Source organism: Nipponia nippon, unplaced genomic scaffold (assembly GCF_047370975.1).
Source record: "Nipponia nippon isolate SJK-2023a ecotype South Korea unplaced genomic scaffold, ASM4737097v1 scaffold_6, whole genome shotgun sequence".
In the NCBI taxonomy this organism is placed as follows: Eukaryota; Metazoa; Chordata; class Aves; order Pelecaniformes; family Threskiornithidae; genus Nipponia; species Nipponia nippon.
The window spans coordinates 58,478,026-58,505,745 of record NW_028262380.1 but is presented as its reverse complement, the minus strand read 5'-3'; the positions used below and the strand labels follow the sequence as shown (position 1 = coordinate 58,505,745).

Here is a 27,720-nt window from a genome sequence, read left to right as displayed (position 1 = left end):
CAATGTACCGAACCACATAGCTTTTTCTTTGGTGTTGATAAATTGTACATTACACTGTATTTTCGTTAAACTTCCTGTAACATGTGGCACCCAGTTCTCAAAAACTAGTACAGTATTTATTCATACCAACCAGGAATATAAACACAGGCATTGAGACCACTTTCATGGAGCTCACGAAGGGCTTTAGTAGTCTAAAGAGTATTTTTTTTCTTTAAAGGAAGTCTCTTACACTCTCATCAGCATGCTGAACAGCTGAATACAGGGAGAGATCCATGACATCCCAGCACTCTCCCAAATCCACCTGACCAAAGTGGTCAAAATAGTAACAAATAAGTTGACAGAAGGAAGAAAATAATCTAAACATAGAATTACAAAGATTTCCATTTGCTGTCTGTTCTGTTTCTCCAGCACGCTGCTGCACTGAGCAAAACAGATTGTCCTCCTCACTGCCTATGAGATTAAAAACAAACAAAAAAAACCCTGGCTAATGAAGTTTTCTTCTAAAATCAACAACACAATTTTACCTCCATGTAAAGAGACACTGGAAGATAGGCTTGAAGCCATGGTTTTAAGGGCACAGAATTGCCTGCGCCTCACCAGAAATAAGCATTTGAAGCACGCACGCACGCTGAGACATCACTCTTCCTCCATCCCCAGTCACCCCCCACCTGAGACCACAGAGGGTCAAACCCCTCCAGTAGTATTTCTTAAGATAAATTATTCACTTTTTCCACTCACTGCCCTGTACCTATGCACCGTGATCACAGGACAGGTTTGTAAGGAAGCAATGCTTCTGTTGCCTGTTCTCCTTATCCTAAGAGCCTGTAGTGAATTTCAACTCAGTCTTGAGAGATGATAGAGGTCTCAAGGTTATTATGTTCTTGCATGTTGCATGGAAAAATTGGAGGCTGAATGGAAGAGAGAGATGCAAATTAACACCCCCAGGGAGGAAAAGGCAACAGCTCACCCACTCCCAGAGGCAGGCACACAGACAGCCCTTGCACTACCAGCCGCGGACCTGCCGACGCCTCCCACTCCCTACCCAACAATGCAAGTCCTGTGGGCGAGGACAAGGATGACCGGGGGAATACCTGTCACACATCTGCAGAAAAACAGGCTCATTAGGTCTATGAGCCATCTAACTATGACAGCTTGACCTATGCAACCTATAATCACATCACTACAGTCTACCTGAATATAAACATCAAGAAAGGCTGTTACCGGATCTGTAACTCTGCATCAGTTTTGCACATATCTCAAATTTACACAGAATAGAGAGTTTCCACAAGGCAACTCTCACATTTCCTTGTGTTCCAGAGCAATTCAGCCCCAAACAAAGCAGCTATTTCAGAGAAAGTGTGATAACCAACAGCCTCTCCCATAGTAATTCAAATAAGGAAAATCCCACTTCCTCATATTCCAAAGAGTGAATCCAAAACACTTGTAGGTTTAACAAAACATTCTGCAAAACGTAGTAGACAGAGGAGGGAAGGGGGTTGCTGCAGCTATAAAATGCCTCAAGCTTTCATAGCATGTTGCAGGACTAAAGGTACAAAATCGAAGTACATTAGCTGTAAAGCTGTTTTCAGCAATGATGGCTGTATTTTCTGTACTGTTTAATTCTATCAGAGAGGAGCTCAGCAGGGCAGACGTGATCGGCATCACAACACCAAGCTGTAGCACTGCAGACTTGCTGCTCTTCTCTCCACAATTCCTTACGTACCTTAAATCTCGCATACTGTGCCAGTGCCACCATTCCTATGGTGACACCTCAGAGACTCTCAATTTGCATTTTAATCATCCCCAAGATCTCACCTATGTTTTGCTATTACCACCTCAATTTTACAGGTATTAGGTACAGCCTGCGTTTTCTCTAAGAGTGCCTAAGATGTCAACAAAAACAAACTGCAAATTAAGGGTTTAGCTTCTTTGTTTCTAGACTTATGTTTGACTATTAAGAGCAATCCAGGGTGGGCAGACTCTTCATAATACGGATAAATAACCTTTCTGCTGGAGCTCTGCAGGGCAGGAAGGACAGACCCCCAGGGGAAGAAAAGAAAGGCTTCAAGGAATCTGTTGGGAGCACTGCTCTCAATCTCCAATACTCTTGGCAACTCCCTCAGCTAGCCTGGAGGTGCTGACAAACATATTTCCTTGCCTGAGCATTCAGGAACGTCAGGACAATTTCACGATCATCTTAAGGGGATACAGAGTGCAGGTCACAGCAAAATGGCTTGTCCCAGCTTCATCACTACAACCAAGCAATCAACCAGAATAGGAAAGTCAGCCAACTGAAAACCAGCCAAGAGAGAGTAGGGAGAGGAGAGGCAGGAGAGATTTCAAGTGGATTCACTCTGTAATTTGAGCACAAAAGAATGAGAAGAAAAAAAAATAACTGGGTCTTAGCCTGATTTAATCTTGAAGAAGTCGCCTACAGGAACCTGGTATCTTAAACCGGATCAGAAAAAAACCAAACCAAACAAACCAAAAAAAAAAAACCCAAGTAGGAAGTCAATTGTCCTCTGAACAGAAAAAACAACGTGTCCTAAAAAGGAGAGTCACAAGAACAGCTGAATTTTGCTGCAGTGGTAGCTATGTTATATTCTAAATATATTATATTGAAAGCATTGACTTTTATCTGAAGCACTGATGCACACAGCAATTTAGTGGTCACTGGTAACAGCAAAGCTGTGGAACAGGAGCTCACCTAATGAGTGACTGAGATGCCCACACAGCTCATGCAGACAGTGCAAGAAGGCCAGGGAATGGGAAGGTGCAGAGCTTGTACTCCAAGCTCTGTCTCATCCTTCTCTGCCTGAAATCTTCCTCTGCCACTGGAATTGCACATACCCTGTAAAAGATGTCCCCAATGCCGATAACCCTGCCTGGTGACCTTGGGCAGGTCACCAGCTGAATAGCTACCAGTTCCCCGAACACTCAGGCCAAATATCAGACCAGACCAAATAAAGGTTTGCAGACATGAATTTAGAGGGTTGGGACATGCACAAATACAGAAACTGGAGCAATATCCCAGAGCAGCGGAGCCGACCATGATCTGCATGCTGCAGGGAACATCAACTATGCGTTGCTTTCTCACCTGACGCATCTGCTTCCTTAGGAGCTGGGATTTCTCTGCCCCTTGCTTCTCTCATCTTTATGGTTTTCATTTGAAGCTACGGAAAAAAAGAACAGCACGGAAAGAGCAGGCAAAGGAAATTAAAACTACTGCAACGGAACAAGAAAAGCAGTCAGCAGCTATTTTTGAGGTGGACACTGCATAGTGGCAGACAAAGACACAATATCCTCGTCCCTCCTGCACAGAAGGGTGATGTTCTGTTTGCAGCTTTGGCATATTTCTCTCAGTTGCCCTCTTTTTCAGTCTGCACTTGCTTCTATAATATACCCTCACTTGGATCCCAGATGAGACCATTCCCATTCCTATTATCCTTAGAGTGTGAAAGGAAGACCTTCCACACAGAGCCAAGCAGATCCATTAGTACCATTTCCTTTCATTCCCTTCATCTGAAAAGTAGACCTGTGTTTAAGAAATCAGATGGGAAACAGCTGACCTCAGCTGCTGCATTTCGACTTGTGGGCACTTAACCAAAACTACTAGTAATATGACAGTCTCTTTTAAAAACTTTAGAACAGTAAGATTCAACCACTTGCCTGCAGACAATGTGGTCAGGCAGTTAAGCTGTATAAATTCATCCACCACTCTGTATTTTTTTGACAATACATGTAGTAAGTCATTCATCTATTTCCTCTTTCTTTCTTCCTTTGCAAGGAAAAATAGTCAAAACCCACAAAAAACAATAGCCAGATGACAAGTTTTGACATTTCAAAATCCTTAAAAAAAAAACACAAACGAGAAAGAATTTTTATTTATGCATTTCTCAGAAATGATACAAAATGCAAATGGTGCTGAAATTTCTGAAGTGAAACACTTCAGCCCGAAAGCTGCCTGCCACTTCTTTGATACCTATTTCTTCATCATTATCAGGTGAGTTGTTTTGACAGCTTCACTTCTAAGCAGACTGTAAATCTGTGAATGTTTCACTGATGATTGAACTGGAACAACTACCGACAACATCCATCGGCTCGCAGCATGAAGATTTAGCCAGGCTCCGGTAGCCAATAACATACCTGTATATGAGTCAAAGTGCTGAAAACCTGTATTTACTTTGCACTGTGTAATTCATTGGGATTTTATAAAGTAATTGTTAACTATCTGACTAAATTAACAACGTGCTTCGTGAGTTCAACCTTTCAAGGTACATCTGCATTTCAAGAATAACAAAACAGCTCAAATCTAGGAAAGAACAAGACACTTCTGAAAATCAAACCGGCAACAACAGCAAAAATTTTTATAGGGCTGCAGAATTCCTAGGTCTCTGTGAGGTGCTTCTTCTTTGCACCAAACGGTTAGCTGTAGTCCACGTTGCTGTTTAGCCCCTACCGCAGAAAGAAAGTCACGCTCCTGTCTCACTACAGCTGATGCTCGAGAAGAAGCTGTTCTGATAGCTCCTGCACTTTCAGCCTGTGACTGTCAGGAGCTGACTGACACCTGCCCAGAAAGGAGAAGGGAGTGCCCCGAGACAGCCCTTTGCAGCTCCTTGCTTCACGTTCTCTGAAGGATGCCTCTGCTTCAACAGCCTGACCCTACATGGTAATCACAGTTGGCATCCTAAATATGAAACAGAATGAACACTTGGCATCTTAATCCTTTCCCGTGTTTTATTTTCAACTGCTAGGTGTTCAGGCACAGGTAGTAAAGAGCCCCTCAACCCAGAACGTAACAGCTGTCAGTATTCACTGCTCAACAAAGCAGAGAGCCTGCCAAAAGGTTTTTCTTGAAAAAATTGCTTTGGAAAAGAGGGAAAGGTTGGAGGCAGGAAACATTTTCTTATCTTTTAGAGCACTTACAGCTAATTTGATTATAAGTCTCTTCTTCACACTATAATTGAGCATCTCTGTCTCTGATCCTCAGACAACTGCTGCAGGCAGGGACGTACAATTACTTCTTTATCCAGACTGAAAAAACAACACAGTTTCAGTGACTTGCCAAAGGTAACGCACAAAGCTTGTGGTGGAGCAAAGAACAAAACCTCTGTATCAAAGCATCATCTCTGCATGAGATATGAAAGAGTACTGTGTGCTTCCCTGTTCTAGGACTCAGCAGAAAAAAACCCACCAAGATAAATATTGCAGTTTAAACTATCCACCTACAACTTTTTAATTTTAAATATATAATGTCTAAATTCTACTTTTTTTGTAAGTGTATATTTTTGTTGATTTAATTATCTTTTGATCAAAGGACACTGGGTTTTCTGGGGTGCTGTCCCATCTTCTGCCTGTATTTTGGGGGCATAGCAGATCACGTGTCAAGAAGAATGAACCACACTGAAGCCAAGAACTGATCTCAGACCCACAAATGGCCATCATGCTCCAGGCAAGAGTCCAGCTAGCTCAACATCCCCCCACCCAACTGTGGGTGGGCAGATCCCTTCGGGATGCCCAGGGGGGAATGAGAACAGGGCAAGAATGTTTTCATTCCCTTACACAGCACATTTCACACGTCTCCTCTTTGAAAGAGCAAAATGCAAGTGCATTTAATGTGGGTTTCACAAAGTACAGCAGCTTGACGTCCTTGTCACACTATGATTCTGCTTTGTCTCACAACTATCACTGCAAAGATCACACCTATTAAAGGCACTCAGCAACTTGATTTTAGAAGATCCAATTTCATAGCCTTCAGCTATTTCGTTAAACATAGAAAACAGCTGCAGCAAGTGGAAGCAACAAGTGCAGCACACAGCGGCTGTACAGCAGCCAACTCCACTTCAGACTCTGGCCCGTTTCAGGTAGACTTCTGTCATGCCTGCATACTTCAGTGACCATAGGCAGCAGAAAATGTAACTGGTACATTCTCAAAGGAGAATCCCAAGGAAGAGCCGCAGAGGTCTAAGAATGAGTCCCTGGCAAAGGAGGAGGAGTTGTTACCACTTAGCTTCAGCCTGACCATCAGACGGAGAGGCAGGTCTGAGAAACTCTCTCTCTGCCTGTTCACTCAGCTCCTGCTCAGATTTTGGCGAACACGCAGCCCATCCCCGGGCCTGGCATATGCTGGGAGCAGTGCCGTTAGGTCAATGCGAGAGCAACGCATTGGCAGGACACAACGGGCAGGAAGGGCTAAAGGTCATTACGCAGCTGTCATCACCTGCAGCTTGCTGTCTCCTGCAGCCATCACCCTGGCATTTCCATTGGCTGGCATTTTTTTCCAGAATCCACTAACCTATGGAAACGGTATAGACCCAACCTCCTCAGCTGACCCACAAAGCTCCTGAAGCAGCTCCAGCGGCAGCCCGCACTGCACAGGAGGAGGAAGGATGAGCACTCTCCCCCTCAGCGAGGTACCTGCTTTGCTCACAGGTGCACAAGTTACGAATCAGGGAACTCGGGAGTCGGAACTCTCATGAATTAAGTGATGAATCAGTGAATTCACATGTTAGACTAGTCTGTACAAAGGGGACTGAGCTCTTTTGATGCCTTTGTTCGTTTTCTTTCCGAATGAGCTCATTAAATAAAGTTTAATTTACAGAGTACATTGTCCTGTAAATTTGAGAGATCCAAAAGGACTGTGACACCCTCCTCCCCTCAACCTGGTGTTCAAGGATGAGATGAGAGTGAGGAGTTTGTCAGGTTTACAAATCCACATTTGCCTGTAGGACTCAAGACAGCACGGTTAACTCTTGTTGCGTTGCGTGTCCTTCACACTAGGTTCACATAATGCTGACAGCTAATGTGACTAACGTCACAGGATGAAGCCAGACTCAATACATACATCTAATCACCCTAAAAGGACAGGGTTTTTCTTACTGCATATTTATTAGATTTCTGTCTAGCATAGCTCTGTGTATGGCAATTAATGAATTCCTGTCCTCTCCCAAAGGAGGATATTTAATAGCTCAGACCATTTCACTCTCAGGAAGTCAGGTGTAGGATACTCAAAGTTTCCATTTCAGCCTTATCCCCGACTACACACATAGTTCTTTCTTCTGTGCTTGCACCTCTCATGCCTGTTAGATTTATGAACCCCTGTAGTCACTGCTTAGGCAAGTTATGCATATTTAATTCTTAAATTTTTCCTCATAAATGAATCTCTACAGCTTCTACCCATTTGCACTGCTTTTGAGTTCCCTTCAATGTTCAATATCTTTATGGTAATAGGAACACTGAAGCCTAATATAATATTTCAGGTACTGTCATACCAGCCCTCTTATTCTCTTGTCCCCTGAAACAATTCCTCCCACACATGCAACACAAAATTACACTGGTCTTTCCTACCACTCTAGCATATTCACATGGTTTCCTCATCATTAAAATCTTTTTTCAGGAGTGCCAAAATTCAGTGGGTTTCCTCCCAGGGAGATGGGGAGGAGCACAACGAAGGTATTACATTTGCTCTTTTCCATTTGTTTAGCAGTTTTTTGTCTAGTACTGAGATAGTGCCTCCTAAAATGGAATATCAAGCAACTTCAAGTTTACTTTATTACAACAAAACCTACGAAATAAGTACTATGTGGATCTCCCTAAAGCCTGTCACTTTTACGTTGCTCTTCAGATGCCTTTCAGATTCTCTCTCAACATCTATGCCATTGGATTTCACTGAGACACAAGAGGAATTTATAGTTATTCCTCTCTCTTATTAAATGGCTCTATTTTTTCAGCACCAGCAAGACAGCAAGGCCTGGAAAAAATACACTGGCCACTTCAGAACTTCATCTTGTATTCTCGATGCGCAAAACACAAGGTACACGTAAGCACGGTCTCTCTATTCATTAGCGGCAGCTGCAGGGGGATGTTAGCAGCTGTGTTAAGACACAGCAGGCACTGCCATACTGCCGCTGCTCTTCCTCTTCCCCGGAACATGGATTCTGGACCTCTGCAGGAGCATTAAGGATTTCAGTCCAGAGGGAGAAACCAGGGTGAGCGTGAAGGGGGCTGAGAAGGAGGACAACACCAAATCAAGCCAGCAAACTCATGACCATGCCTGCAAAATGGATTTAGGATAAGGAGAGAGGCCTTGCATAATCACTGCGCCCATTGATACAACACTAATGTGAAGTACCATTGGGATGGCACGCTTGACAACTCCTTCCTTTACAAACAGCAGGCTAAAGAGAGATAAGACTGGCTACTGAACTTGCAGCTGATAAACAGCAAAATCCAACCTCACCAAGCCACTAAATTAACGTCCATTTTAACAGCCATCCTATTACAGCCAGCACCTGTACTGATACTCGCAGAAGAGCAAACTCCCTTACGCTGTGCTACACCAACACTACAGCTCAAGCAGAAATTTTGTTTTCCAGTGACTCTCAACAAATACCCAGTAAATTCTAGTTTCTTTTCTAAAGGAACCAGACATAAATTGTCCTTGCCTAAGAAGCAGGACGCTTTGCAGCCATATTCCTGGAGAATGATGATCTCTGCATGGTTTATTATCTTATTATACTGATGGATGAAGAAAAATGAGACTCTAAGAGCAGTCTGCTCCTGGTAAATATTTAACTACCAGAATTATGCCAACATACTTCTTAGCTTGATTCTCCTTAACTATACTTCAGCATCACACTTTCATCTTCCCCTAGGGTCTGAAGCTGATACCGTATCATATTTAGCAACATAGGTGTACTCCCCTTCTGGGATGTGAATGGATCCTACTAATAGATTACAACAGCGTTTAATCTGAGGTGAACTTCAGTTACTCCTCTTATCTGTTCAGATAAGGAATCATCTGACTGTTTGTTCTACACTTGTTGCCTTACGAGCATCAGCTTCACAAATTAGAAAAACTTGCTCGTTTCTCAACTATTAGCAGAGAGGGAGGACAATTCTTACTCTCTAAAATTATTTGGAGGAGACAGAGGGGTGGCATTTCACAGCTATGGATCAACTCTTCTCCAGCTGGGTGCAGACCGGGGCGGGGAACTGCAGACATGGAAAAAGTTGTCGGCCAATTCCAGGCCCCAGCAGCTACAGGGAAAGGTCAGCAGCAAGCATAGAGCAGCCCCAATTTATTGCACCCCCCTGAGGATGCCAAACAAGTCCTGGCCACTGTCTGTTCCAGAGAGTGAGTGCCCACAGCTCCACGCAGCAACGATTACAGCACCTGGGCATCTCCTTCCTTGGGGAGTTTGAAGGAGGGAGCGGATGGAGTTACAACTATCACTTCTCCCTCTTCTTTGCCTCTTTCCTTCTGCCTTGAGCCTGTTAAAATTACACTTAAGAGTAGTCAGTGTGTTTGGATCTCCCTAGGAAAAAGAGTCAACTCAATCCTTTAAAGCTCTGCTCCTCCTGTCAGCATTCAAAACTGAAAGGGGATCACTGGAGCAGCTCACGGAAAAGAACAGGCTCTACCTAAGGAGCCTGAGAGCTGGAGTTACAGGGTCCCAATCTGTAAATCTATTTGCTAAGAAAATCATTTACATTCACATTGATTAAAATGCTACAAAGGTAGCATATCCAAAGGGCCAATCTGAAGTGCAGTTCTGGACACATCTGTGGGTCTAAGCAACATTGCTATTTCTTTTTATGTCTTTTAGGCGCCACTGCAAACATAGGACAAAGCAGCTCTCATTCATATCTCTGATTTGCAGCAAAACACTCTAGTTAGACCATTTTCAGCAGAAGAAATGTTTTTTTAATGAGAACTTAGAACATCACTTATTTCTGTAACTCCAGCTCAACTGTCACCAGCACCATTAGAAGAGTAATGACAGGACTGCACTCCCAAATATACCTTTGGATCCATAGCAAGCAGCAGATCTCATTATTACACCAGCTGTTTCACTTCTGTATTCCACTAAGAACGCAGGACTCACTCTGCAGGCATTTTATTAGCATGAGTTAAATTTACTTCAGCATTAGTAGCAACAAAGCAGACGATTATGTTGCATTTGGCAGTGGGCAAGAAAAAACAGCTTCCAGTTTGGCCTCTGCCCTTTCTACAAAGGAAAGATCAGCAGCCCACAGTGCTAGTGCAAAAAGATGAGCTATGGCTAATGGTGAAGACCATGCTGGCAGGCTGGCACAGGGCCGGCGGCCCAGTGTGTTGAGAGTCATCAGCTCCCAGCTCCTGACTCCCACAGAGCTCTACGCTGAACAGCAACTGAGAATCACTGCCTCATTTAGAGGCAAGATATCACCAATTAACTGGCTTGCAGCATTTTGCTTCTTTGAGAGACAGCACCTCTGGCTTCCACTAAGTACCTAACAGCACGCTTAACCTCTGCTTTAGCAAAGAAAAAGAAAATTTGACATGTTATTCTTGACAAGCTGCTCACCTTGATCCACAGCATCACTGGATAGATGTGATTAGAGTCCAGCTGGCTCAACACTTGATTTAGCTCTTGCCTCACTATAATTAAGACCTTAAAGGTGGAGTTATATATTTTTAAAATGTTTTCAGATTAGCTCTGCTAAGGCAGTCAACATTAGAAGGAGTTTATTGATACAGCTATCATCAGGAAACACCTCGATAAAGACATAGGATCTATATATATATGGGAGTCCTTTAGCTACTACTACTAGCTCTGAAATGTCTAAAAAAAAAAAAAAAATCCACCCAACTTTTCTTCCCCATTAATTATCAAAGCTATCAGCCGCAATATAGAAAAATGATCAATCATCAACAGCAAAACCTAGTGGCGATTACACAGCTAGATATTAGGTTGAGACTTCCCTGTATATTTATCAGAGCATCACTCCTCATACTCTTTCATATTCCTTATAATTTTAAATATCCTACCCCAAATTAAATGTGTAAGTATATTAGTATTATGATAGCATGCTATTCAAAGTATTTTGAGTTCAGAACTTCCAAAGTAAACAGAAAATAGCTGACTAGTAAATGCTGTAAATTAAACTGAAAACCTGTGGTTACAATACTACGTCTCCTGTTTATGGGAATTTCAAAGTGTGCACGAAAGATTATGCCACTTCTACGGAGAAAGAGATCTGTAGTATAGTTTTACCAACAGATCTCTCAGTATAGAAGCATCTCATGTATGCAAAACAGGTAAATAATTACACTAATTCTTTTTCCTTCAAAGATCTTATACTAGGAATAACACCAGTTCCTTGGATTTCACCAACTCTAGGACTCAGGCTAGAAAATCCCTGCTCGTTTCAGGTTTCAAAAGTCAGAATTCCTACTGCAAATGGAGCTATACCAGCAAAAGTAGTCCTTTGACTGGTACGTCTTTCTTAATTTGAGAAGAGTTTGTAAAATCCACTAGCAAAACAATGTCTGCTTGAGCAGACTTTGTGTTAAATCATGCTAGTACAGATTAACTGACTCTCCTTATGTAGGAGAGGCTAAACACTAAAGCTGAAAGTATTTTTAGCTTTTGAATAAGATCAAAAAATACTTTGATAGAAAATAGCTGAAACGTTTTCAAGGCAATAATCAGACTTACATTGTTTGGAAAATCAGTTTGATGCTGAAACTCATTCCCTTCTGAAACAACACCCTTCACATTCAGTCAAGTCAATCTTTAACTAGGTCAATACTGCTGACCAAGTTAAAAAAACAAATTAAAAAAGTCCAAGCCCAGACAGCAAAACATATCCATCAGCTACTCACAGACATCCACACGCTCCAAATCCTTCTGCTATTTTTTTCAGATCTTCTGTAATTGCTCGTCTACAGGATAAGAATCTGTTTTCATAAAACAATGTATTACCCTCTTATCTATGACAGAGCTTGAAAAAAAAAAAACAACACCCAACTATTCAAATCCATCTTAAAGGCTCAAATCCCAATGGAAGGCAAGTATATGGAACCATAATACCTGTTTAGAAAATAAGTGCCTAATGTTTCTGAGAAGTTATAACATTAAGAAAAATACACACAAAATATTCAAGGACTGCTTGTTGTCAAGTGACTGAATACAGGCACAGAGGACATTGCTAGAAATACAGAGGGAAAAAGTTTCTGTACCCTATAACCTACTTCGGTAAGGGAACTTTTCTTTTGTGTTACCTTGTGAATTTGACACTCAGACAAAAAGCTGCATCCTGAAGCAAGAGCCTGAAACAAGCTCTGGCACCACTGCTCTCTTCCCGACCCGGTGAGAAGGTGCACGGTAGATGCATGCTTCACAATACAGAAGGGCTTTCTGGTCCAGGTGCACCAACACACTGAGCAGCTACACGCTGCTTCCAGGATCCCATCTAGTCTCTCCATATGGACAGTGTTTTCTGGATATAGCAGCCCACTCAGAACGAGCCACAGTGAAAAGCATAATCATGCCCACAGAGCCCAATCTGCATCCGAGACCATCTGCAATATGAAATGCAGATACCCAGGACTACCAACTCACCATCCTCCTTACCAAAACGCTCTCAGACTGTCTATTGCGCTGTTGTGAGGAAGAAAGACAGTGGGAGTTGAGCCAAGTTCCCCCAAATACACAGTAAAAGGATTCCTGTAAATCTTTCTCACGTTATAAAACTTGCATCTTCTTGAGAAAACTGCAGTTTGGAGAAGCTGCAGTAGCTTATAACAAACACCTTTAGGACTCTTAATAAGAGTTTTCCTGGAGTGCAAAATAGAGTCTGAATTTTTTTCAGTGATGGCTTATTAGAAGTCTAGCAGATTAGAAAAAATACCTGATTAACAACAAGCGAGCAACAGAGACTCATAACCATGTTTGCAACATGTCATCCGGGAAGAAAGTACAAGCAAACACAGTCACAATCTCTTTGACACCACCATATTTTGCTGCTATATGCTTTTTCAGTGTGCCAGTTCCAAGAACAAGGATTTGATATGGATTAATAAATGTACTGAAAAAGCTCTTTCCTCACTTGTTTTGTGGCTACACAGAATATAAAGAGACTGGTCAGTCTCTGTAGGTTGTTTCCCCCATATCTTTATTTTCCTTCGCTCCCAGAATAAGACGACTGAAGTTCAGTTAAAAACCTATCATCTACTGTATTTACGTGTTGCAGCTGAAACTACTCAAATTTAAACAGAGGCATTAATTAACACTATCAAACAATAACTTAAAGCAAACGGGATAGCCTGAATAGTTCTGCACTGATGAGGGAATATCAATACCACAGAGTGCATGTTACACCAGGCAGAGCGTGCTACAACGAACCAGTAACAGTGCAGGCAAACTGTCCACCAAATAGATAGTTCATGCTAAATACCAGAGTCCATCAGTTCTGTGCTTTCACCATCGCCTTTGAATAAAGGTTGTTGTTCAACGTTTCCCTCCCACTGAATATGGGCTGTTGGGGTTCAACCGTATTTTCCTGAACTCAGACATTGGATTTTTCTGCATTCATCGATGGGGGGGACAGGGACAGAGCACAAAAGCAGGGAACAAAACAAGTTCCTCCAACTACAGCTTCCCCCTGAAGTGGATCCCCCGAGAACACTGAAAACCACATCACGACCCAATACGGGCTGAGAAAGCAGCACTGCGACCCTCACCGCTCTGCAGGGCTTCGGGCTGCACTGTGCGGTGACCTCTCGAGTGACAGAGCAGTGAGGTGCCTGGAGCAGGAGCCAGAGACAGACGGAGGGCCAGCTGCATTGGGCTGGGCTACGTGTGGGGTCAGCAACACTAAGAGAGACAAACTGGGGTGGTTTTTTTCGTTTTCAATGACACACGCCAGTGAATTTCTACCAGCAGCAAGGAAGCCCCTCTGACACCAGCATCCACCTGATTTAAATATAATGTCTGACCTGCCATCCCAGTTTCGACTTTGGCTACAAATGAAATAAAGAAGCAGCAGAGAAGATGGTTCCCCTGTCAACTCCAGGCCCAGGAATAGCTGCTGCTTGACTATTTTTTATGATGGCCACTCCCAGAACTTTGTATTGCTTGTGCATATGGAGTATTTCAAATCTGTGTCATGGAAATACATTATTTTTCTCTCGCACGCCTGCAGATAAGATTAGCCTGTGCCATAGGAGCATGCACTGACCTGTGAACCAGCATATTGCTGCTGGCTTCTTGTAGTGGATCTCGCTGGCCTGACTCCTGCCACGAAGTGCAGTGTTTTTTTCTTAAAGCTCATATCTGTGAGTCATGGGATTACACAACAGGCTGACCCACCACTGCAGAGCCTCATCCAAAATCTAGAAACTATTAAGAACACCACAAAGGCCAACAGCAGTATCTAAGGGCTTGGATTCTCAAAGTTATATGACGTTCAAAATTATTGGCAGCATATGAATAATCAACATCAGCATTTTTGTTTAAGCCTGTTAATGACCTTTGATAGCATCTACTTTATTGTGTAACTTTATGCAGTTACTTCTTGCATTAGTTATGAATATTCATAATTTGCACAAAAGCTCCTGTAATATGTCAAGAAAACTATTAACTACTGATAGTTAATGCCAAGTAAGATAAGATGTGCTATAATTGCTAGCAGTAGAGTCCACAGTTGTAAGATCTTACTTCCCAACACCCCCAAACTGTATTTATATTTGAATGTCAATGAGATTACAGCTTTCATCAGCTGACTCAGGGGAATCCCCAAAGACGGTTACATCCCTGTTCACAAGAAAAGTAACGTTGCCATTGCAGAAGAAAAGGTAACCAACTCGCAAGGGAAGAAGCTACAGTATGCACAGCATTATGAAATGCTGAAGAGCGGCACCACTATGATGGTTTGCCCAGATTAAAGTCATATCAGGGTCTGATCTACAGCAAAATATGCTCACTTTGCATTTCCACTGCCATGAAGAACAGCTTGAGGTAGGTACTCCAAGGAGCACGCATGGTTTAACAGCTGTAATTCAGCTTTAGGGCCTGGGCTATTTGATGTTTCTTTAAATTACTCCAGCTCAGTCACATTTCCAGTGTGCTTACAGTCATAGGGCACTGCAAGAACAAGCCTGACACTTCAACCTTCAAACTGTGATCTTCTAAGCACGCCTGATTTTATTACACCAGAAAGGCTACAAACACTGAGTACACACCTTTGGCTTCTGACTAAAGCACATAGACCTAACTATGAACTATAGTTTCATACCCTATAGCATGTCAAACTTTATGGCTTCAGATAAATAATGTTATTTAAAATTACCACAGTAAAGAATACTGGAGAATGCTCCCACAGCCAACATTAAAATCAGTAAAAAGTGGCAGAAAACCCAGTGCAGAAGTTTCTGTGCCTGCACATTAAATTGGGACTAGCTCCAGCTCTGCAAAAAATTGTGTTACCTGCCTTACAAGAAACTACTTTTGACCGAAAGCCATAGCAGCTAGCTGAGAAACTGTACCAGTCAGAATTGACTGTAAGATAAAAGATACTGCTGTGGTGCCAATGCCTGGGAATACATTCTGGCAGGAATCTTGTCTCAAGATTTTTATTAGACTTTTCTTGGTTTAAATGAGTTGCAGATCATCCTGCAGCAGGTCATCTCCCAAGTGAACCGAGGGCAAAACCCCTAAGAACCCCCGTTCTGAACCTTCACAGTCTCCTTGTGCTGCACCTACAGCAAGGCTTACGCTTTGCGATATTACAGGGGACACACTATGGCTTCAAAAACTTTTCCAGACCAGCAAGCAAGCTGCCAAAAGCTGTGCCACAAACACAAGTAACATGATGCCTGAATAGCTCAGGACTCATTTAAAAGCAGCCTTTGGGAAGGTGCTAACAAGAATGCAGGGCATCACCAGCAGCACGTAAGATTAAAAGGGAACACGTAAACTAAAAGCAAAGTCGTATCTAACACAGATACAGCGTAGGGTTGAATCACGGCATTTGGTTACTGAGCACAAAAGCTCCTCACAAAAGAGCTCCAAGGACTTGATGCAGTTCTGTTTAAACATAATTCAGGGCCATCCAGCAGTCAAATCAAAACAGAGGATGGCAGAAGAGACGCTCAGCCTCTCGCCTCTGGCAGCAGCAGAAAACAGATTGCTCAAGATCAGTAATTGCTGTGTCTCCATTCCCTCCCTCCCCAAATTTAAGAGACTTCCTGCCTTTAGTTAAAAAGATTAGCACAAGTAGTGCTCGGAAAAAAACAGTATTATTTACGGAGCTGGGGAATTCATCTCCCTCGGTTCTGTCAATTCATGAGCTCAGTGTGAACTTTAAAAACTGTTGCTGTCTTTTAAGAAGCTGGTGAGTTGTTAACAACTTCCTGGTACTTTTATCTGGAATTTTGAAATCCTGAAAACCTGCGGGGGTGGGGAGGGCCGGTAAACTGAAGCTGATCCACAGAGAAGCTAAGATAAACTCTGAACCTTGCCATTTCACAAGTATCCATTCTACTTAAAACAGGTAAGATATACAAATCAGATAAACAGCTCTTATAATATAGTTGTGAGAGATGACTGCCTTTAAGTTTCAATTATTTTATCCATGTTACCAGCATCACGTATTTACCTGAGCCACTGATCAAGATCCTTGCCTTCCAACACTCAGTTGATTCACAGTTGCTAGCCTTGGGTACGGTATTCAGGACAAGAAGATCATAACTTCAACTTCTCATTTAGTATTTATTTTATTACAGATGTATTTCTTTCAATGGGCTTATATTTTTGTAATTGTTTTCATTTTACTGTTTCCAAACACTTCTTTCAGTTTCTTTCCTTTCCAGGCAGACACAGACAGTATCTGCAGAAAAGGAACTGAACTACCCTGTGGTTACACAGTGGGTTTGCCATCTTCTCAAAACACTTTTCGACAGTTTAATCCATCTTAATTTACTGCATTTATCTTCAAACTTGATTATTTGCTAACACACTTATTCCACCCCATACCCCAGACTGCCCCGCTCCCAGCTGAACCACCACTTCAGCACCCAGCCTCTATCTAGCTCAGCTTGGCGATCAGCCCACCGCTACACCAGCCCTCCCTCCGCCCCGGTCACTGCAGCCCTCCGAGGCGCCCTGACTGCAAACCCGCGTTTGCGCTAGGTTTGCTCCTTGGATCGGAAACCCTGGCGTAACCGTGTTTCACCGGAGGGACTCCAGCCTAGAGCGGCCGGCCGAGGAGCAGCTGGGGCCACAGCGGTTCCCAGAAGCGTAGATGCTGCTGTGTCTCAGGGGCCTGGCACCTTTATACTTCTATTTAGAACAAACACGTAAAGGTGAGGGTTATGTTTTACAAAAAAAATATTTCTTCCACAGATAACACCATGGAATATGTTCACAGCTGTGCTGTCACAGGCAGAGAGAGGCTGGTTCAAAAAGCAAGTACAGAAAATGTGCGTGTGTATATATATAAAATAATGAATAGTGTATATATATATATATATCTCTCTCAAATAATGAATAGTTTGCATGAGCAGGTACAGAGAAGGTCAGGTCACGCCCTAGAAAAAAGAAATCTCAAACAAAACCATAGGAACATTGGTCTGTGAACAGTATGGCATAAGCGCTTCAGGTAAAAGAGGTGACTGCACCGTACAAGGAGAGCGCTCATCTTTTCCCCATCATGGCACTGACCAAAGTGATGTCCTCATGATATATTAAGTTTGATTTGCCAGAAAGAAGAGCAATGTAATTTTTCCTCCACTCTGGCAAACATACAAGACATTTAAAGATGCTTTTGTGATCTCTAAATCAACTTTGCGGTCTCTTACTACACTTTTAAGTACCAATGGGGAGACACTGGGAAGATGAAATCGCTGCCTACTTTGCAGATAAACAAAACATTTCTTAAAAGAAGACAATTTATTTCTCTCCATCTGACTAGAATGTAAAGACTGAAGTAATTTTGATCTAAAATGACCAGACAGTAAATGTGAAGATAATTGCTTCAAAATTGTTTATCTGAAGTAAAAAAAAAAAGTAAATTATATCTTGCCGGCGTATAATGTATTCAATTTTTCTGTCCTTTTGAAGATGCGCTGCCTGTGCTCATCATGATACATGCAGCTTTTAAAAGGTATAAATTTGCCATTTTTACAGTAAACATCTTTTTTTCCATTTCAGTCTGAGGGAGTACAGAATGTTTCCTCACCAGTAAGGGGAGGTTGTGCTCGCCAGTCGTCCTCACGCAAGTGCAAAGCTGTTTGTTTATCCACCACCGACTGCCGACACCTGACACTTCCGCACAGAGCAGTAGGCCACTTACCCCGGCCAGCCCACCTTGGATGAAAGAGAATTAGTTTATGGACTACAGAAGTTACCATCTTTAGTAGGCAGGCAGCCGACCAATGTTCATTTTTAACTTCTATTCCTTTCTTCAGCTGTTGTGTTACAGTAAATGGAATCATTCTAACACGTGGGATTTATTTTACTAGTGATGGACCTGACCTTTAGAGACTAGATCCACACTTTCCCAACAACTGGGGATCACGGACTTTGAGTCAAGCATTCACCGTAAGCCATCTAGCCTCACCATGATCACGCCACAGATTCCTCATATGCCGTATCAGTTACAAATGCGTGTACAGCAGCACTTTTATAGATCAAGCCACTCTCCACATATCACGGGAGTTAAAGAGCACCCTGCCTAGCAAACACAAAGTATACTGGGGACAGCATGTACGAATACCTGCATTGGATGCAATTTCAAGAGGATCCAGGATGCATGCATCAGCTGAGGATGGAAAAAGTCACAGCAAATAACTTGCAGGCCTGAAAACTGTCCTCCTCCTAGCCTCCCTACGCAAATTCACAGAACAAATAGCTTAATTTAATTGTTTGTTGGGCTCCTCAGATAAGCTTGGGATACCAGAAATGACACAGTGAGCAGTCATAAGAGTGGCAGAAGTGACCTTATAAAAAGCCACCTCTTGCCCACACAGACCTAATCACCAAGTTATTACTCAGTATCTTGACAGCAAGACAGAAGACAAGGCAGCAACACAGAGAACCTGTCTCTCCCTTTCATCTTTCTGGAAAAGAGCAAAAGAGAAGAGAAACCAACCCAGAGCAAGAGCTGGTGTTACGTGCCCTTAACAGATACTTAATGAACATCATATTATAAGAAGGCCCAAAAGCGACTGTGAAGCACCTCTGGGCTCCCAAGACCTTACTGCCTTCTCACCTGGCTGTAGGAACTCCCCCGCCAATGAGCAACCCAATGAGAAATTCACCTTTGCTGCTGACTTGCAAGTATGTCATCAGGGTGAAGACGATCCTAGAGAAAGCAAGCCTAGCTCAAGCCCAGCTATTCCATTTGTTTTCCTTCAGTTCACTTCCCCTCAAGGGGAAGGGGGGAAATGAATATTTTAACGTTTAACTAGATGTTGAGAACAAGGATACTCTTTGCTTCCTCTCTGATGCCAAAAATCTTACTGAAATTCAGAAGGTGAAGTCCTCACCAAAAGAAAACTAAAACCAAAAACCAACCAACCAAAAAAGTCTGTATATCCCTTTCCTTCCTCTCCCACCCCTTCAGAAATTAAGATATTATAAGCTCTACAATGGGGTCTACATTTTTGCCCTGTAAGCTTTAAAACATGATTTTAAATCATAAAAATGTAACAAGAAAAAAAAAAACATCATCAGGAGAGACTCATTCTTAAAACATGCACTGAGTTTGTAAACAGCATTAAGTACTCAGCACTTCAGTGATTTGTGGTAAAACTTCACAGTACCTAAGACACTTGCAATTTTCTCAGACCTCCTCTAGAGGTTTAGTATTACTCTTTTTACAGGTACACAAAAACTGAGAATAAAGGACTTGCCCAGAGTGCTAGAAGGAACAGTGCCAGACTTAGATGTTCCTCATCTCATGAGCAACAAAAAAATTACTCACATACAGCACTGTTTGTATGACCACAGCATCCACTTCAAATGAAGTCACAGCATCATTTTCTGTCATCTACTTTATTAACCATAGAGCACCCAGTACAGGTATCACTTCATGGTATGACTATCCCCATTCTAAATTAAAAAAAAAATATATAAAATAAATAATGTCACTAAGGTTATTGACAGGAAGTTACATAAATTTTTATTTTCCTTTATGATAAACCTGTTGCATATATTTGGACTAATGTACTTCCCAACCTTTGGGAAGCACAGCCTATTACTCCTATATCGCATATGAGAAAGCTCTTTGGGAGGTTTGCTAAAATATTATACAAATTTACTACAGACAGTAATGTTAGATCAGCATTTCAGTTTTAAAGTTTCTTTACATTTTCTGCAGTGCCACACAGCCTCTACTTAGCACACAAAAGCTGCAACTTCTTTAAGCCTGCCATCCTGAAGTGCACGACTGCGCTCTTTCCAGCCTTGCAGGAGCTGGTTTGCATTTCCTCTCTTAGGAATTGCCGTATTCACACGAACACCAAAGACACGTATCTACTGACACTCAGAGTAGGCAAAAAAACATCCTAATATTCTATGCAAGGAGAGCTGATCTGAGCTATACAGTTTCAAACACTGAGCGAGGCTGATTATTAGAAATTTCCTAAACCTCTAAGGAAATGAGTGTTTTGCAGGTCTACAAGACATGCACATACAAGAGTATCTCACAACCCACTGAGTTACTACGGAATCTGTACCAGAGAGAGAAGACATAGAAGAGCAGTATATGAGAGTATGTGTAGAAGTACAAAGGACGATGAATTTCTGTGCTATATATCACATCTCTCCCCAGAAGTGTATTTATCAGAGAAAACGTAGCCATCTCCCATCTGCCAGATGAAAAGAGACAACAGCAAATGGCTAGCAGCCATACCCAATGCCATCCTGTTATTCTGGCATAGACACAGTCGCAAAGGCAAATAAACAAACTTGCTGAGACAGGCACATTTCCTACAGCAAGCGCCAGAGATCTTCTAAGTGGCTTTTTTAAGGCATTTAGAAATTAGTATTTGTACGAGTGAACAGTACTTCCATAAACAAACAGTTTAGTGGGTTGTATGTTTTTGTTGACATACACCAGTATAAGCGCAAGGCTTCTGTTTAGAAAACAAGACTTGGATCAACAAGCTAACTTTTGTTGTGCAAGGCTTTCAAAGGGAAGGAAAGACGGGGGAAAACAGGCCCAGTGGCCACAAATTACTCCCAGTTCTTGGCTCCAATTAGATCTCAATTTCCAAAGGACCTGAGAAGGCTGAAAATACAAAGCAGGGACTTAAACCACATTTATGTGAAATATTCAGCTGCACAAGACACTCGGTGATAATTTGCTTCTCTGTAGCCGTCCGGGATGCCCTGGGGTTGCTGCTTTGACAGAGTATCTTAGAAATCCCAACAGCAGAGTATGCACAAATGAAAAAGGGGCAAAATAAAAAACCCAAATGAAAACACACATTTCCAATTATCCTGTGGCTATTAGGACACATTTAGATCCTTGCTTATAAGACTGTATAAAACTGGAGGACAAACCGGATAGGTATAGTGCTGGGAGCAATATGGTAATTTGGGAGTCAGAAGAATAACCATAAAGACTAAGAGGAAGGACAGGAAAAAGGTTCAAGCCAGTCTGAGGAACCGGGTAGTCAACAACTTATCAGCTGAAAGCATTAAAAGAAACATTTTGTACAGATATGGATGACACTGGGAACAGACAAAACAAACAAACAAACACCAACAAAATAAAACCCTTTTACTCTGCTTTCTTCAGATAAACAAAACCAATGACTCTCCTACTGGCTGCAGTTTGCAACTAGGAAGAAAATTCCTCTCAGCAACAAGCATATGTGATATCCTAATGAAGGAAGACAACAAATCTGTAATGTTTTTCACAAAAGCCTTTGCAATTTGATCTTGCCAGCTTACACACAGTCTTTCCACTCGCCAACGTATTCCAGAGGCACAATTTTAAGAGAACTTTGCACACAAAAATGGAATGCATTCTGAATTAATGATGTTAAATAAACTCACGTTCTGAAAAGATTGAAGTTTCCCCATTTTAGTTCCCTCACTCATACTTGTTCAAAGCAAGCCCTGCCTTTTGCAGGAGAAATGTCACCACTCCAGCATCTTCGTACAGGACAGAAACAGTTTTAGCTAGAACGGGGCTGCGCGACTGCAAAGAAACCTGATTTTAAGCTAAGAGAAACTGCATAACCCGGGCTTCATTTTCCACAGTTGCCGCCCAGCAATGTAGGCATGCTGGTACAGATCTCCATAGTATGGACTAAACTGGGACTCTCGTGTATACAAATGACCATAAAAAGTAACACAATTTTAGATCAGTTGGATTCAGCACTAAAGAGAAACTAATTACGATCCTCTAAAAAAATAAAAAAAATTAAATCCAGTCCCTTCAGTGTTTCCTGGCTTAGAAGGTTTATGAATATACAAAAAACCCCAGCAATTTTAAGCTTTGATTCTGTGTTAAACACATCTGTTCTCCACTGCGACACGGTGAGGGGAGCTTTTCCTCCCGGAGAGCAGTGCAAGCAGGGTATTTCTCTCAGTAAGAGCTGCGGGAGTTACAACAGGCAAGTGGAGAGGAAGCGAAAGAGCTGGCAACCTTTAGGCTTCACCATATGCAAAATAACTGCAGCATTACAAATCTGGGACTCTAGCAAAATGAACTGCACCCTTTCGGGAACAAAATTACGTGTAATAAGAAAGCCTGTCCAAAAACCACAATATAACACGCTTCACTTAGTTTGAAAAACTGTGTGCCTAAGCGCTAACCACTTTAAAAAAAATACAAAAAAACACACATAACAAAAACCTCAACTTTACAAAATAAAGAGGAATTTGTATAAGCACAGCTCTGAAGACAAAGCAGCTAATCACAGCCATCAGAAGAGTTGTGGATTGTGAAAAAGCAGAGCTGAGAAGCTAGCAATTAAGGATACAGCTCTTTAGGACAGCAATCCCTGCTTTTACAGAAAAATTACAGCAAATTAGCCATTACAGTAATGGTTCGTTCGTCCCCACAGCAGCCTATTTGTTAGTCGAAAACACAGCACGCAAATACACTGTGTACTCACACACCTGCCCATCAACACAGTAATACTTGAATACCTCGCGGTATGTGATGACTAAGTACGCGTACCACAACCCCCTGTGGCCGCTGAAGTATCACCTCCAGCTTCACCAATGGAAACCTACAGTCGATGCCCCAAAAGGTATTTGGGCAAACTGATTCCCATCACCAAACACAGCACGAAACAAGCTGGGGAACGTGGCCCGCGATGGCACCAGACCACACCGAGGGCAAAGGCCACGAGCAACCGAGCCCTGCTTTCCTCAGCCCTGCACAACCACTCCGACCTTTCCTTCCAGAGCTAGAAGCAAAATATTTGTTCACCCAAATAGCAACGGCAAGCAGCAGAGCTAGCAACACACAACAGCAATGATAACGAAAAAAAAAAAAAAGATAAAACAGAAAATACTGGTGAAAAAAAAAAAATCAAATAATCACAACAGCGGTTGCACTGGACAAGATGTATGTAATCTGACGTTCTGCATTACATCGAAATCTAAAGAGCTAAACAACTGCAATAACAACTGGGACTTTTTTTATTTTCACTAGTTTTAAGTTACAGCTACAGACCATTCATTTAATGCTTACAAGAACAATAACTGCCTGAACTGTTCTGCAGACACATAGTCAAAAAATCCAAAGGTACCCAAAGATGAAAACAGGAAGGGGGAAATCAGTAAACATGCTCCGTTATCTGTCACGCTAGCAACTCTGTAGAAAAACTAGAAGTATGGATCACATATATAAAAAGTATTTTATATTCATTTATTCCAAAAATTTCCACTTCAGAAATAAACAAAATCTCGCATTTTCCAATTAGAATTTTCCTCAACATTACAACATGCCCCTTAACCTATTCGGTGCAAGAATAGAATTCCCAAGTCACACTGCTGTCGTGTTCCATCCCACAAAGTAACAGGGCCGATCATTCTTCTGCTCCTTCTTATAACGGCAGCACTGCCAAAGCAAGAGCTTTTCCTCCTCCTCCTCCTCTCCTTTTTGGTGTCTCTTCCTGAAGCTTTATCAGCTTTCTGTCTCATTTTAGAGCCTTAGAAAAGCACGAAGCTTGTCTGCAAGCAGTACCCTGGAGAAGTCAGAGGTGACAAACTGAATACGTAGTATCAGTGTGTACTGAACGACAGTGTAAATGCTCTCATTAAGGTGCAAGATGTTTTTAGCACATTGCGTTTGAACCTTGGAAGATTAATGAGGCTAAGTCAATATTTATCTTACGTTCCCTTCTTAAACATCCTCATATACACACGTGACAAGGCAAAGAAGGGCATTCACGTTAACAGAGGTGGGGCAAATTAATACCACAGAATTTTGTAAAAGGGCTCTTGAACAGTTTGTGCAAAAAATTCCTAGCAAAAAGTAGAGAGTTGATTCTGCACGGCTCCTCATCTCCAGCTGCCACCGCAGGTTTCGAGACCCCGGCTGTGGAAGCTGCTCACCACCCAGCCCCAGCGCGCACTGGGCCTCCTTCTGCGGATGCCACCACACGCCCCAGCCGCTCCCTTGCTAGGGACGAGCCCCGGACGCAGGGACGGGCCTTCGGCGTGGTTCATCACAGCAACGTCTGCAAGCGTATGCGGCATCTCTATTATTAAAAACAATCATCAAGGATTAACCTGCCTCCTCTCCCAGCAGGCAGTCGCTCAGGACTCTACAACCATGCAGTCCTACGCCCCACCAGATCTTCATTTTTAAAGTCATTGTGCTTTCTGTTTTCCTTCATCCTTCCTACTCATAGGCTCTCCAAGACTTATTAAAGCCAAAAGAAGCTCAGAGGCAGATGGAGTTCATTATTTTTACATGTAAAAGGCAGTTCTACGAGAGCACGGAAGGAAAACTTTTTTTTTGCGCTCCCATTCTACTTCTCGCACTTGACAACAGCAGCCTGTGAGTCACCCGTTACTCCCAACCAGCTCCGAGTAGGAAAAACAACGCAACGCCTGAAGAACGACCCACGAAGCCGTGAGGCGGGAGGCGCGCAGAGGCCGCCGCCGCCGCCCTTAGGGCTGTCCCCAAACCGCCACCCGCGGCCGTTACAGCGGCTCCTCCCCGCCAACGGCCGCCCCGCGCCTGAGTCACCGCGCCTCTCGCGGGCAGCGACGCCCCGGGGGCCCGGCCCGCCGCCTCCCCCCGCTCCGGGGAAGCGCGGCAGCAGCGGGACGGCCCGGCGGCGGATCCCCGGCTCCCTCCGGCTCCAGCCCGGCCGGGGTAACGCCGCGCCGCTGCTGAACTTCCCTCAAGTTTTGCCCCCCCGCCGTGCCGAGCCCCGCCACGCCTCAGGGCGGCCCCGGGGGCGGCCGGGGCGCCTCATCGCCGGGGGGAAGGCGGGCGAGGCGCCAGCAGCCGCGAGGGGGAGTCCGGCCTCTTCCTGTCGCCGTCCCGCGGTGAACCTCGCCCGCTCGCCGTCTTACCTGAGGCGCCGAGAGCGGCGGGCAGCCATCCCGCCTGCCCCGCGCTGCCCGGCCGCCCAGCAGCACCGGGGGCTGCCGCTTGCCCGGCGGCCAGGCGCTCCGCACCGCCCGCCCCAGCCCGGCCAGCATCGTCCTGGACCTCCTCCTCCTCCGGCGGGGACCGGACCGGACCGGACCGGGCCGGGCCGCCTCCGGGCGCGCTCGGCCGCGGCTCGGCTCGGGGCGGGCGGCGCTGGCTGCCACGCCGGGCGTGGGCGAGCCCAAGCGGAGGGCGTCTCCTCCGGCGGTCGGGGTGGTTTTGTATGTTTTTCCGCTTCTCCTTCCCGCCAGCCGCCGAGGAGGGGCTGGGCAGCTCCCTCCGTCCCGCTTGACGGGGCGATCCCCGGGGCAGGCGGGGCGGCAGCGGGTGTCCGTCCGTCCGTCCGTGCACTCGGTGGCGGGCCAGGCGCGGCGGGCGGCCCGGCTGGGAGCCGTGATCGCGGCAGGAACGGTGAGCTGCAGGCGAGGAGGCGGCTCCGCCTGGCCCTCGCCCTGGCTCAGCTGGGCGCAACCCACCGCCCTTCGCATACAGGTGCTGTCCCCCCTCTTCTGCATCTTTCTTGCAATTGAGAACAGATTTCAATAACTAGATTTATAAATGAGATTAAGGGAATCATAAATTTCTGTCTTACCTTTTCTGTAGCTGAGTATTGCCTTTTTTGAGGAACGGGACTATTGCTACCCCTCGTGTTTCAGTGGAATAAACGCATTCTGTACCACAGAAATGAACAGCAAAACACAAAAGAAAAACTCTCTTGGAGTTCGTTATTTTACAAGAGAGTTCTCTTCACAGCAGTAGAGCAATTAGCAAGGCGTAACCCTTCTCTAGTCAGTCATTTGTTTGATATCACCTTATCCCACAGAATCTCCATGCCCACAAATGCAGGTTTTCGTGTTCAGCACAAACCGCTGAAGCACATCAGACCCATGGCATTACATCAGGGAAACATAGAGCAAAGCGTTGTATTCCTCTGCATTCTCTGCCCTGTATGATGTTCCTCCAAAGCAATGCTGCGCAACACAAAACCAACTTTCCTGATGACAACAGAAGGATCTTAGAAACCGGGTTGTTGCAGATCTGGAAGAGTGTCACCATCGTGGAAAAACTCAACAACCGATTGCACACTTGATAGCTTTGGAAGACTACGTAAGACCCCACTTGTGTCCATCTTCCAAGCTCTGGAAGGGAAACCTTATGCAGCCAAGATCACGGAGCCGTTCATTCCTGTTGCAGGGTCACTGCAATCTGTTGAGGTCCCAGGGAACAGCAGAAGAAAAGTTGCCTGTTAACAGGCAGCAACATTCAAAGGTGGTAACTTCTGATACAAACACAATTAATCTTCATCATAGCAAAAATTCACCAAATTTTATTGGAGTAATTTTCCTTTAGCCAAAGTAAGAGTTAATTTCTGGATTTATGTACCTTATTAAGTAAATTATATTAATATCCACGAAGTTGCTGAAGGTGAAATAAAGGATTAAAGAGTTAAGTATATTAATTGAAGATGGAATAGTTATGGTTTCATCAAAGCAGAGGAAACATCATGGTAACTGGCGTTTTTTTGTTTGGTTGTTTGGTTGGTTTTTTTGTTGTTGCTTTTTTTACACTCCTACAACATAGTGATGGTTTTATCAAAATTGTCTTCTTTGGGGAGGAAAAATCAGTGTCAGGACTAGAAAAGAGGTCATTGTCAGTGCTACACTTATTTTCTGTACTTTGTTTTCAAAGGTCAATAAGGAGCAAAGAAGCACTGCCGCTCACAGCAACTTGTGGATGTTAGCTTCTGCAGGGGACTGGGAATCAAGACTCATGTTTTCATCTACAGGCCAGGAGAAACAAGAGAACATTTTACTAATTGGGCCCTGCGTCACTGCCAAGTTTAAAAAGATGATTGACTCTTTGAAAAACCTGCCTTACGTGTACCTTTCACACCTCATGAGGCATCTCCTGCTTTGTTGGCTAAGCAATACATTTTGTGTCTTTCCATTTCCATTGTAAGTACTCACTGTTCACTCTAACTTAGGCTTTTTTCAAGTGATACCTCAAAATGTATCTAACACATCACTTCTAAACAAACGTTATACATAATTAACACTTGACAAAGAAAAGTCTACATAAAACTGTCATTTTATTTATCTGTTCATATTCATTGAATACAGTAAATATAAAAAAATCCTGTGAAACATCACTATGGTCACAGATACCATAAAAATAGTTATAAAATGGAGTGAATGACAAAGGTTGAGTGCAACCACTAAAAAAGGTCTGGACCTGAAGGCTGTTCAAGGGGGACAGCTTTTAGGATGACTTGCTAGTTCCCAAACTTTTGCCTCCCCCCCCCCCCCCCCCCCATGTTTA

The 27,720-nt window shown here is 43.5% G+C and overlaps 1 protein-coding gene across 3 annotated transcripts in view; it reads right to left on the bottom strand.

Annotated features, from left to right (window-relative positions):
• Positions 1-25,591, bottom strand: part of MCUB (mitochondrial calcium uniporter dominant negative subunit beta) — a 51,830-nt gene extending 26,239 nt beyond the window's left edge. For 2 of the 3 annotated variants that reach the window (XR_015699684.1, XM_087736576.1), the window contains exon 1: positions 25,323-25,591. Coding sequence is in view for 2 of the 3 variants with exons in the window: in XM_087736576.1 (XP_087592702.1) it covers positions 25,323-25,451 (129 nt within the window). In the remaining variant the exon portion in view is untranslated. Of the gene's footprint in view, positions 1-11,650; positions 11,672-25,322 lie in introns of those variants that run through there. The other variant, XM_087736577.1, reaches the window with a different exon arrangement.
• Between the last annotated feature and the right edge of the window lie 2,129 nt (positions 25,592-27,720).